The following is a 12,850-nucleotide window of genomic DNA, read 5'->3' as shown; positions in this document are numbered from 1 at the left end:
CTATAGGAAAATAGAAAAGAAGAAAAAATACAAAACATCATTACATAGACATAGCTAATAACATTTTGGTGTATTTCTGCCAGTCTTTTCTTTAAATTTTTTTCTTTGTGTTCTTAATCATTCTGTATATACAGAGTAGTAGCCTGCTTTTTTTACTTAATATTATGATGAACATTTCCCTTGTTAACATATAAGTTTTGAAAATTATAGTTTACATTAGGTTTTTTTCCTTCAGTATTTCATTGTCATAAATAGTGCTATATTCAAGGTGCACAGAGATCTTGCTGCATTTAGTATTGTTTCCTTAGGGATAAATTTCCAGAAGTATAGAAATACTAGGTCAAAGTATACTACATTTAGCACTTATTACAGCTCTTCCATTATTTTTTACCAAAGAAAAGTCAGATATGTAACTTTGTTACCATTCTACTATACTGGTGTTTCTGCAGGAGCATAGGTAGCTAGATTCCAAACTCTAGACAAAATGAAGAATGAACAGTTTGTCAAAAGGTTTGATAGAAGTTGTCTTATCTCAAACCCTGAGTCAGAAAGAGGCAGCTTCTGTTCAGGATTCTTTGTGCTCTCTTTACCCTTTCCTTGATGGAATCTAAGGCTGTTTTTTTGTTTGTTTGTTTTTTTAGGAAAGATAGTTCTTGAATTTTTTTTGTACTTGAGCTATTATCAAAAAAAGAAAAGAATAGCTATCATAGACTAGTTACACGCATTTAAAACTTCGTTTAGAAAGGTCCTTTTCTAATTTGATTTTCTCTGTTTTTAATTCTATTTTTTGCATTTTAGAGATGTATTTGGAGCTATCCAGACTTGTGATTTGAGAGTTCTGTCTTCATTCAATGTCTAGATTTTTGTTTTTTATTTACAGACTTGATTGTTTTTTGTCATGTATTTGTAATTTAAAATCTAAGGCAACTTTGTGTGCCCACTAACAAGGCCTTCCTTGCTGTTGCTTTATTTTAGGTTCAAAGACACTATTATAAATGCCAAATATGGAGGGCACACGGAGGCAGTACGCCGGCTACTGGGCCAGCTCCCCATCAGTGCCCAGTCGTACAGTGGCAGTCCCTACCTTGATTTATCTCTCTTCAGCTATGATGACAAGTGGGTGTCAGTCATGGAGCGGCCCAAGACTTGTGGAGATCACCCTATCAGGTACGCATCACTGCTGTAGCTGCAAGCCGCTAAGGAGATGACTGTGCCTGGTTACTCTTTGTCTTTTTCCCATTTTGTTATGACTGTCTTCACTTGTACTCAGGTTGGCTTGAGAGGGCAAGCTGTTTCTGTAAGGTGGTGAGTGTTTTAATCAATTATGTACTAGTCTTATAAGTTAACTAGTCCTACTCTTTGATTCTCATAAAAAAAATCCAAATTAGATAAGCGTCGTCCCTTTTTACAGGTATCCAGAGAAGGAAATTCAAGTTATTTTATTCCTCCATGTTACCTAGTAGAAAAGATAGCAGAGTAATTTAGGGAACAGGCAACTTTAGGAAAAACCCTTGCTTCCTCACTTTTAGGAATTTTGGAATGGAGAATACTGTGCTGTTGCTGGAACCTTGAAACTAACCTCTTAAAAGCAGTTCCTCCCCTACAAGTGTCCAGTTCACACACCGGCATGTCCCTGTCATGTTTGGGACCTGGGTTCTATATGCGGTAGGTGCTAGAAGTGGCACCACAACTAATGGGATCGCTGGAAGGAAAGTGTGTGTTCCTGGAGCCCAGCTGGAGCTTGTAAGATTTTTTTTCACATAGAAACCGTGGTAGTAAGATCTTTCTAGAAATAGTATTTCTTATCCAACATCTCTGAGTATGAAATAGACTTATGTAGCATTCTGTATAATTAATCACCATTTGCCATATTTCCTTAGGAAAATTGCAATCAAATTCAAAAAGCCAATTTTTAAAAGACTTTTTATTGTGGAAAAATATGTTTATATTTTTTTATGAAGAGTACAATGAACCTCTGAGTACCCATCACTCAGCTTCAACAGTTATCAGCTCATGGCCAGTCTTGCTTTATCTATTCCTCCTCTCATCCCCTCTGGATTATAGTTTGAAGCAAATCCCAGATATACCTTTTACTCTTTTCAGTATGAATTTCTAAATGATAAGGACTTAAAAAATACTTCAATACCATTATCTCAACTTGAAAAATGAACAAAATGTACTAATACTGTCAAATACCTATTAATTGATCACATTTCCCCTATGATCTCATGAGTAGTATCTCACTGTGTTTTTGATCTTCATTTCCTCATGAGGGAGTGCTAGTGAGGGTGAGTATCTTTTCATGTGCTTATTGGCCATTTTTGTATCTTCTTTGGAGAAATGTCTATTCAAGTCCTTGGCCCACTTTTTAATTAGGTTGTCTTTTTGTTATTGAGTTGTAAGAGTTCTTTATATATCCTAGATAGTAAACCCTTATCAGATAAATGATTCTCAAATATTTTCTCCCATTCTGTTGGTTGTTTCTTCACTTTCTTGTTAAAATCCTGTGATGTATAGAAATTTTTAATTTTGATGAAGTCCAGTTTCTTTTGTCTGTTGTTGCTCATACTTTTGGTGTCAGGTTAATGTGGTTTTTTTTTTTTAATTTGAAAGTATATTCTGAGCATTGAGATCATTTCCCTCCCTTCTGATTTCTCTACCTGTATAATTTGAAAAGATTACCCTAGGAAACAAATCTGTAAATGCCTTTGCTCCTGACTAAAGGAGTTTCTATATTAAAGGCATTTGAAGAGGTAGTATGATTACTCTAACATCTTTAATGTATGTTCTATTCTAGCCTTTGTCAATATGCATGTTTACATTTATACTGTTGTAATCATAGTCAGCATATATTTTTTATTCTGCTTTTTTTCCGTATAGCATTATCAAATAAACACTTTTCCACGTTACATAGTCATCACAGTCACAGTCCTAATGATGACCTATTATTCCATCAAGTAGATGAACCATAATTTACTTAATCATTCTCCTGTTACTACTGAGCATTTATTCTCTTTCTGGGCTTTTTTTTACCTTAGAGCTTTTGCTGTAATAGTCAACTTTATGCATGTCACTATTTACTTCATGAATGACTGAATTAATCCTGAGGATATAAATTCTTGGAAGTTGGATTATTGAGTCAAACAGTATGAATATCTTTAAGTTTACTGGTATATTTGTTTTCCAAAAGGGAAATTGTAGAGCTCTTGAATTCAGGGTGCAACATTTTCTACAGTTTTCCTTCCACTTACTCCACACCCTGCTAATCATCCCTAATTCCCAAACCACAAGATGTTTATTTTGCATATGGGAAAAAGTATTTGAATACTAGGATGGACAGAAGCATCTTTAGCTTACTGTATTATACAAAAAATTAAAAATCACTTAGTATTTTATTTTTTTTAGTATTTTGTTTTTGTGTGTAAGAAGGAAGAACCTCTCAAAAAGAATTTATTCTTAAAAATGGAAAACCAAAGATGAGCCTAGACCTGCCCTGCCCTATATGAAAGCCAGCCGCATTTGACTATTGAGTACTTAAAATGTGGCTAGTCCCACATTGAGGTGTGTTCTGTGAAATACGCACTGAATTTCAAAGACTTAGTATAAAAAAAAAGTGAAATATCTCATTTATATTTTGTTTATATGTTAAAATGATAATATTTTGGTTATTTGGGTTAAGTGAAAAAATAAAATTTATTTCACCTGTTTCTTGTTTACTTTTTAAAATGTAGCTACCTGAAAATTTAAAATTGCACACTGGCTTACATTTGTGGCTTGCATTTTATTTCTGGCCTTGACCTAGACAATCCCGAGGCAAGTGGCTTCTAGAAGAGGGTAGCCTGTAACTAATGGTCATCTTAGGAAAGAGAAATGACTTTCAGGACAACATAGTGAGAGTCATAATCACTTTTAACCCTACAATTTGCTGATCAGACTGAGGTGACTTTGCAGTTTCAATAACCTGGGCTGATGAGAGAAGATGTCATTAATAAGGTAAAATAATGAGTTGCCAGCTTTCTGCTGCAGTCTGGATTTCAAGGTGCTGATGAATTTAAATCCATCCTCTCTCTTGCACTTCTGGTTCTGCTTAGGTTCTATGCCCGGGACTCTGGACTGCTGAAGTTTGAGATCCAGGCAGGCCTACTGGGCCGCCCCATCAGCCACACAGTACGACGCCTTGTTGCCTTCACCTTTCACCCTTTTGAGCCTTTTGCCATTTCTGTGCAGAGGACTAACGCCGAGTATGTTGTCAACTTCCATATGCGACACTGCTGCACATAGTGCCTCACCAAAGCCAGCTTCTTTGGTCTTCCAAGACTTCCATGACTTCCAAGCAAAGTCTCTGACTACCAGCCATGCTCCCTTGGTTCCCAGCTGGCATATCTTGAACGAGAGAGCTGGAGGAGAGGATTGAGGTGGCTCAGTCTAACTGAATTATTTTATTTCTACAATTCAATTGCTGATTGATTTAAAGTCCTCTTGTCTTTTCCCTGTGGGAATGCCCAGCATTAATTAAGTCCAGTTAATTTTTGTTTTATTTTGCATTTTATTGCTGTGAAGATGATAGCATTAGAACTGTACCCCCTTCATGACACTGCTTTGACATTGTGGTTTGTAGGCTGAAACAGGTAAATCTTGTTTCCTTACGAAAGTAAGGGCTGTCTAATAAGAAACAAATAAATAAAGCCTTCATATTTTCTTAAATATATCCTGTTTTTTGACTGCCTTCTATTCTTGTCACACTAAATGCTTTACAAATACTTGAGTTCCAGGAAGGACTGTGAAAGGGACTAGAGGCCATGAATACAGCAGCTGTTCTTGGGAGAACTAAGTGGTGTGTGCCAGCATGGAAGACAGTAATCTGCCAGGATTGTTTTCTTCCCTGGGGCTTTCTCCTGGTAATTGTTACAGCTGGAGGAACTGGGCATAATTGTACATTCTCTTGTGGAAGCATGCTCCCATCTGTACCATCTGTGTTGTGCAGGTGCAAGAGTGAACAGCTCTCTTTGGCCACAGCAGAAACAACACTATGTAGCACGTACTATAATTTGGGTGGTGGGGGCTGGTATGCTCTAGGTATCCCTGAAGAGATCAGACTGGTTGTTCCTGGGTGCCCAAGTTGTCACAGCTATGTGACAAACACCTGACAGCTCCCAGCCTGCTTCCTTCTGCCATATTCTCAACTAGTGTTCTCCAGAGAGATTGTCAACCTGTTTGTTTCCTCTTCATGATGTATCCACCATTTATACATTAAGTTTGTTTAATGACATCTGATTTTGAAAGTAGCTTTGAAATCTTAGGTACCAGAGCAGGCTACAGAGGCCAGAGATGCAAACAATTAGATCCTGAATTTCCTCTGCCATTCAGACTGACTTCCAATGGGCACGTAAGAAATGGAATATGAGAATCTGAGCCCAATATTCATTTTAATCATCTTCAAGATAGAATGTCTAAATTAATTCTCATTCAGCATTCAACACATAGGATTTGAATCTAATGTGAGATAGTGGGATACTGTGATAAGATCCTAAAGCTGAGGAGAGAAGTAGGTAAATAAAGAGGTAATTATAATACAACATGGGAAAACATCTAATAGTGTGTTTCTGGGAAACAAAGGAGGGGAATGGAGAGGAGGCAGAGAAAGGAAGCTATTCTGGGGAGGTGACATTGAAACTGGATTAGTGGGAGCATGTTGTGTGAAACTGGGTAGAGGACATCTCAGGAGAGGCCCATCAAAGGCTAGAAGCCTGAAAAGAACTGTCGAAGTTGTGGAATGGCAAGCAGCATTCTACTATGGCCAGAACACAAGCTGCGGGGGGGGGGGGGGGGGGGCTGGCAGAAATGTGCCTGGACAGGTAGGCTGAGGGGAGGCCACAAGATGCACCAGGTTTTAAGTAGAGGAAGGCATGATAGGGGTTTCACAAAGATCACTCTCAGCAGTTTGGAAGATGGTTTGGAGGGATCAGGGACTAGAGACAGGGAGGCCAGATAAGGCAACTGTGGTAATCCAAAGGAGAATGGGAGGCTTGAACCATGCCACTGGAACTGGGTGGGTTAAATACGGAGGTATTCTTCAAGATTCTCTGTAAATTGTGAAGAATACAGGATCCCAAAGTTTGGTGAGCTTGTGTTCTAATGATACACTACTTTGTACCCCAGGAGAAGTTTTGTCATGATTGTTGAGCTGAACTAAACTTTCTTTGTAGAACTCCTTTATCTGCAGATTTTGAACCACATTGCTTGATTATACCTGCAGACTTAGCATAATGTAAAGAAACTCGAGTTTGAAGTTAGTTAGGCTTCAGGGTGACTCCTGGCCCTTCTGCTTATTAGCTGTGTGATCATGGACAGAACTATTAGCCCTTCTGAGACTTAGTTTATATTTCTTCCCACCTCCATCACACATTCCCTTGATCATATCTTAGGTCTTTGCATCATCTCTAACTATCCACTCTCTGAAGTCTTAATCTCATGCCTCACTCTGACTACCACCTTGTGTCCTTTCACCTTACTCGCTAGTAACTCCACCACTAGTGGAAAAGTCAGCAGCGACTAATTGATCTGGCCTGAATTAGTCGCAGTAGGGTTAAATTTCCATAACTAAATGACCCCCAATGCAATGGCTTAAACGAGATAGGAGTTCTTTTCCTATCTCTGATAAAAGCAGAGTAGATGGTTAAAACCAGTTCTGCCACACACAGCCATTTATGGTCCCAAGTCCTTTCATCTTATTTCTCTGCCATCCCTGTGGCATCATCCTGGATTGAGCTGGTGAGAGGTGAAGGACCATGGAAGAGGCTGGCCTGGCCTTAAGGCCCCTTTCCATCAATGGCACACATCACTTCCACTCACTTTCTTGGAGACATCTGAATCACATGGCCACATATAACTGGTATGAGATGCTGGCCAGCCCACATACCAAGAATGCTTGGATTCAGGAGGAAGTAAGATGAGTTTAGAGGACAGGTACCTGTCACTGGCACACTAGCATTTTCACTAGCTTTCACCTCCCTTCAGATCCCCTCCTCTTTCTTTACTCAATGAAGGTTGTGTGACCTAGCACTAAAATCATGCCCTTGCAATTACCCTTAGCTTTCTTGCTTCTCTCCCTGGTTCTTGGTAATTGGGAAAAACTCACCTCTCTACATGTCTGTCTGAACAGTTGAAAATTGCTGCAGAAAAACCATGTCTGTCATAATCACAGGCTTAATATGGCTACTTAAGATTGCTGAGCAGCCCTAAGATACTTTCCTTGCATGTTTACTTCCCCACTTTTTAAAATTACTATTTTTTATGCTTTCCCCTCTCTTCAAAACCTTTCCTCCCATTTTCAACTGATGACCTTGCCACCTACTTCATGGGAGAAATAGAAACAATCAGGTGAGAACTCCCTGATCTTTCCTTTACCTTACCGGCTATGTGGATGGCATCTGTACTCATTCTCTGCTGTTCCTTCTGTCCCAGTGAATAAAATATTCCTGCTTCTACCAAAGGTGAACCCCTTACCTGTTCACTGAATTCTCTCTCCTCTTGACCTCTGAAGGTCTTTACTCCTGTAATTATTTTCTCTCCTTTACATCACCTTTCTCTTGATTGGGTCATTTCATTGCCATATGGATATGCTCTTGGCTCTTTCATCTTTAAAAAGAATCCTGCTTTGACCCTTTTAATTAACTGTCCATTTCTCTGCCACCTACCACAGTAAAACAAATTCTCAAATAGTTGTATAACATACATGATTTCACTTCTCCACATCCCATTTTCCCTCAACCTACTCCAAATAGGTATCTCTCCCTTTCACTCCACTGAAGCTGTCACTGTCTAGGTCACCAGTGGTTCCATGTTGCCAATCCAGTGGCCGCCTCCATCCTTTTCTTACTCAGTCTCCCACCACTGGATATAGTTGATCTCTCTGTGTATCAAGCACTTTCTGGAGGTGGGGCAAGATGGCAGCATAGGGATGTGTGGAATTTAGTTCGTCCTGTAGGGCAGCTAGTAAATAGCCAGAAACAGTCTTGAACAACTGTTTGGGGAACTTCAATGACCAGTCACACATTATATACCAATCTGAGTCAGGTAGAAGAGCCTAGATCACCGAGCAGAACTCCCATTAAAGAAAGCTACAGGCATTTTCAATTGTCAGCACTGCCCCAGGCAAGGGCAGAGTTAAGGTACATGTGTGAGACAAACTTACCTAGCCAGGTGAAGGAGATAATTCCCTAAAGGCATATTTTCCCCAAGACAAGTGAGCACAGGGGCCAGCACAAGTGGTGGATAGATCTCATTCAGAGAATTCAGGCCCAGGGATTGGAAAACAGAAACAGCTTAGACCTGCCTTCTGATTCAACCACTGTCTCAACCATGCCCCTAGCAAGGACAGGGTCTGCTGAGAATTAAAGGCATTACACCACTTTATGCCACTGGAAAGCTGTGGACTGACAAAGCATCACCTGCTGGGCAGGATAGGAAAGCACAGAATCAAGACTTCACAGGAAAGGCTGGCACCCCACTAGGTCTCATCCTAAGAGAAACTTCATAGGGATTACATTGTACCCCCTTCATGACACTGCTTTGACATTGTGAACTCAGAAACTTTCTGAGACCTGGGTCTGTCTTGACTGGAAAAATCTGATTGGGGTCAATCATATCTGGGTACCCTCCTTAGAGAAAAAAAACATCCTTATAGGCAAGGCAAGAACCAGAAAAACAAGAGCTGAAGCATTCCGATCAGTTAAACAGAAGCTATGCTAGAATAAGCTGAACTGAATGTCAAAGAACAAAGCTAGAGAACAAAGCCAACCAACAAGGAAACCCTAAGTAAAAGAGAAAATGACCTGCAGAATAAACTAACCAAGGAAATCAAATACTTACACTCCAGCAAAAAAATCAGTCACACTAGGAAGCACAAATTTATGGTCTAGTCAAAGAAATAAACGAACACTTCAAATGAGATACAGGAGTTGAAACAACTAATTAAAGTTGTACATACAAATCTCCTAGGTCAAATCAGTGAGTTGAAGGAGAATATGAAAGATAAGAATGTAGAAGACACTGGAAACTATAAAGAAGAACATGAAGGCTTCAAAAAGGCAAATGGCAGAACTTATGGGAATGAAAGGCATAATAGAAGAGATGAAAACAATGGAGATATACCAACAACAGATCTGAAGAAGCAGAAGAAAGGATTAGTGACCTAGAGGACAGGACATCTGAAGTCTACATACAAAAGAACAGATAGGGAAAAGAATGGAAAAATATGAGAGGGTCTCAGGGAAGTGAATGACAATATGAAGCACATGAATATACATGTTATGGGTGTCCCAGAAGAAGAGAAGGGAAAATGAGCAGAAAGAATAATGGAGGAAATAATCACTGGAAATTTCCCAACTCTTATGAAAGACATAAAATTATAGATCCAAGGAGTACAGTGTTCTAGTTTGAAAACTATCAGAATGCGATATACCAGAAGCAGAATGGGTTTTAAAAAGGGGGATTTATTAAGTTGCAAGTTTACAGTTCTAAGGCCATAAAAAAATGTCCAAATTAAGGTACCAACAAGAGGTTACCTTCACTCAAGAAAGGAAGTTTTCTGTTTCTCCCTCAGCTGGGAGGGCATTTGGTGACATCTGATAGCTTTCTCTCCTGGTTTCTTGTTTCATGAAGCTTCCCCAGGGTTCTCTGGCTGCATGAGCCCTGTTGCTTCTGGTGGCTCTCTTGGCTCTGGTGGCTCTCAAGCTTTTCCCAAAATGATTCCCTCTTAAAGGGCTCCAGTAAGCAACCCCATCTTGAAAGGATGGAGACACATCTCCATGGAAATCATCTAAAGTAAAATTGGGTGGGTCACATCTCCATGGAAACAATAAAAAATACCACCCAGCAATACTGAATGAGGATTAAAGGACATGGCTTTTCTGGGGTACACAACAGATTCAAACCAGCACAAACAGCATACCCCAAACAGAATATATCCAAACAGACCTATTCCAAGACACTTACAAATCAGATTGTCAAATGTCAAGGACAAAGATAGAATTCTGAAAGCAGCAAGAGAAAAGTGATCCATTTTTCTCTTATACAAGGGAAGCTCACTAAGACTGTGTGGATTTCTCAGCAGAAACCTTGGCGGCAAGAAGGCAGTGGTATGATGTATTTAAGATACTGAAGAAAGAAACTGCTGATGAAGAATTTTGTATCTGGCAAACTATGATTCAGAAATGAGTGACAGTTTAAAATATTTTCAGACAGGCACACTGAAAAAGTTTTTGAACAAGAAACCTGCTCTACAAGAAATACTAAGGGGAGCACTTCAGGCAAATAAGAAGAGACAGGACACACATTTTTGTCAAGTGTTCATGGATCATTCTTCAGGATAGACCACATATTGGGTCACAAAGAAAGTCTCAATAAACTTTAAAAGATTGAAATTATACAAAAACATTTTCTCATATCATAATGGAATGAAGTTGGAGATGAGTAACAGGCAGAAGGCTGAAAAATTCACAAATATATGGAGGCTAAACAACACTCTCTTAAACAACCAGTGTGTTAAGGAAGAAATTATAGGAGAGTTCAGTAAATATCTTGAGGCAAATGAAAATGAGAACACAACACATCAAAATTTATGGTATGCAACAAAGTGCTGAAAGGGAAATTAATTGCCCTTAAATGCTTACATTAAAAAAGAAGAGCAAAAATTCAGGAATTAACTGCTCACCTGGAGAAAGTTGAGAAAGAACAGCAAAATAACTCCAAAGCAATCAGAAGGAAAGAAATAACAAAAATTAGAGCAGAGATGAAATTGAGAAGTGGAAAACAATAGAGAGAATCAACAAAACTAGAAGTTGGTACTTTGAGAAAATCAATAAAATCAATGGAACCTTAGCTAATGTTCTAGTTTGCTAGCTGCCAGAATGCAACACACCATAGACGGATTGGCTTTTAATAAAAGGGGATTTATTTTGTTAGTTCTTCAGAGGAAAGGCAGCTAACTTTCCACTGAGGTTCTTTCTTATGTGGGAAGGCACAGGATGGTCTCTGCTGGCCTTCTCTCCAGGCCCCTGGGTTCCAACAACTTTCCCCGGGGTGATTTCTCTCTGCATCTCCAAAGGCCTGGGCTGAGCTGTGAGTGCCGAGATGAGGTATGCTGAGCTGCTTACGCTGTGCTACATTGAGCTCTCTCATTTAAGCACCAGCCAATTAGGTCAAATGTCATTTATTGTAGCAGGCACGCCTCCTAGCCGACTGAAGATGTAATTAGCAACAAATGAATACCATTGGCTCATGTCTGCAGCAACAAAACTAGATGCCTTCACCTGACCAAGCTGACAACTGAATCTAACTACCACAGCTAGGCTGACAAAGTTAAAAAAGAGAGAGGATGCAAATAACTTAAACCAGAATGTGACTATTGACCCTGCAGAAATAGAGGAGATAAAGAGAGGGTACTATGAGAAATGATATGGCTAACTAGACAACTTATATGAAATGGGTAACTTCCTAGAAAAGCATGAATAACCAACATTGATTTGAGAAGAAATAGAAGACCTCAACAAACCAATCACAAGTAAAGGGGTTGAGTCAGTCTTTAAAAACCTCCCTCCAAAAGGAAAGTCAAGGACCATGTGAATTATATGAAACATTCAAGAAGGAATTATCCTTGCTCAAACTCTTCAGAAAAAGTGACAAGGAGGAAAACTACCTAACTCATTTTATAAAGCCAATATCACCCTAATACCAAAGCCAGACAAAGATACTACAAGAAAAGAAAATTACAGACCAATCTCTTGAATGAATATAGATGCAAAAAAACCTCAAATACCATCCAGCAGCACATTAAAAGAATTATACACCTTGGCCTAGTGGGATTTATTCCAGTTATGCAAGTCTTGATGAAGATACTTCCTCAACACAATAAAGGGAATATAGGAAAACCCCACAGCTAACATCGCGTTCAATGGGGAAAGACTGAAAGCTTTTCCTCTAAGATCAGGAACAAGACAAGTATGCCCACTGTCACCATTGTTATTCAATATTGTGATGGAAGTTCTAGTTAGATCAATTAGGAAAAAAAAAAAAAGGCATCCAAATTGGAAGGAAAGAATAAAACTTTCACTGTTTGTAGATGACATGACCCTATATGTAGAAAAATCCCCCAAAAATCTATAGCAAAACTACTAGAGCTAATAAATGAGTACAGTAAAGTAGCAGGATACAAGATCAATATGCAAAAATCAGTAGTGTTTCTATACAATAGTAATGAGCAATCTGAGGAGGAAATCTAGAAGAAAATTCCATTTACAACAGCAACCAAAAGAATCAAATATTTAGGAATAAATTTATCCAAGGATATAAAATACCTATACACAGGAAACTACAAAAACTTGCTAAAAGAAATCAAGGAAGACCTAAATAAATGGAAGGACATACCATGTTCAAGGATTGGGAGACTAAATATAATTAAGATGTCAATTCTACCCAAATTGATTTATAGATTCAATGCAATACCAATTAAAATCACAGCAACTTACTACGCAGAAATAGAAAAACCACTAGTCAAATGTATTTGGAAAGGCAAGGTGACCTGAATAGCTAAAAAAACATCTTAAGACAGAGGAATGAAGTGGGAAGTTTCACACTGCCTGACTTTAAAGCATATTACAAAGTTACAGTGGTCAAAACAGCATGGAACTGGCATAAAGAAAGATATAATGACCAATGGAATCAATTTGAGTGTTCAGAAATAGACCCTGTCATCTACGGAAAATTGATCTTTGATAAGGTGGTCAAGTTGACTCAATGAGATGGAGAAGCCCTTTCAACAAATGGTGCTTGGAGAACTGGCTATCCATAG

At 38.8% G+C, this 12,850-nt stretch overlaps 1 protein-coding gene across 7 annotated transcripts in view; it reads left to right on the top strand.

Annotated features, from left to right (window-relative positions):
* The window catches only part of DET1 (DET1 partner of COP1 E3 ubiquitin ligase), a 61,739-nt gene that overhangs the window by 19,046 nt on the left and 29,843 nt on the right, over positions 1-12,850 (top strand). For 6 of the 7 annotated variants that reach the window (XR_013160732.1, XR_013160731.1, XR_013160733.1 and 3 more), the window contains exon 4: positions 976-1,167. Coding sequence is in view for 4 of the 7 variants with exons in the window: in XM_077124150.1 (XP_076980265.1) it covers positions 976-1,167 (192 nt within the window). In the remaining 3 variants the exon portion in view is untranslated. Of the gene's footprint in view, positions 1-975; positions 1,168-4,091; positions 4,707-12,850 lie in introns of those variants that run through there. The other variant, XM_077124149.1, reaches the window with a different exon arrangement.

This window comes from Tamandua tetradactyla, chromosome 12 (genome assembly GCF_023851605.1).
Source record: "Tamandua tetradactyla isolate mTamTet1 chromosome 12, mTamTet1.pri, whole genome shotgun sequence".
Classification (NCBI taxonomy): domain Eukaryota; kingdom Metazoa; phylum Chordata; class Mammalia; order Pilosa; family Myrmecophagidae; genus Tamandua; species Tamandua tetradactyla.
Note: the sequence above shows the minus strand (reverse complement) of the source record. Positions and strands in the feature narration are given on the sequence as shown.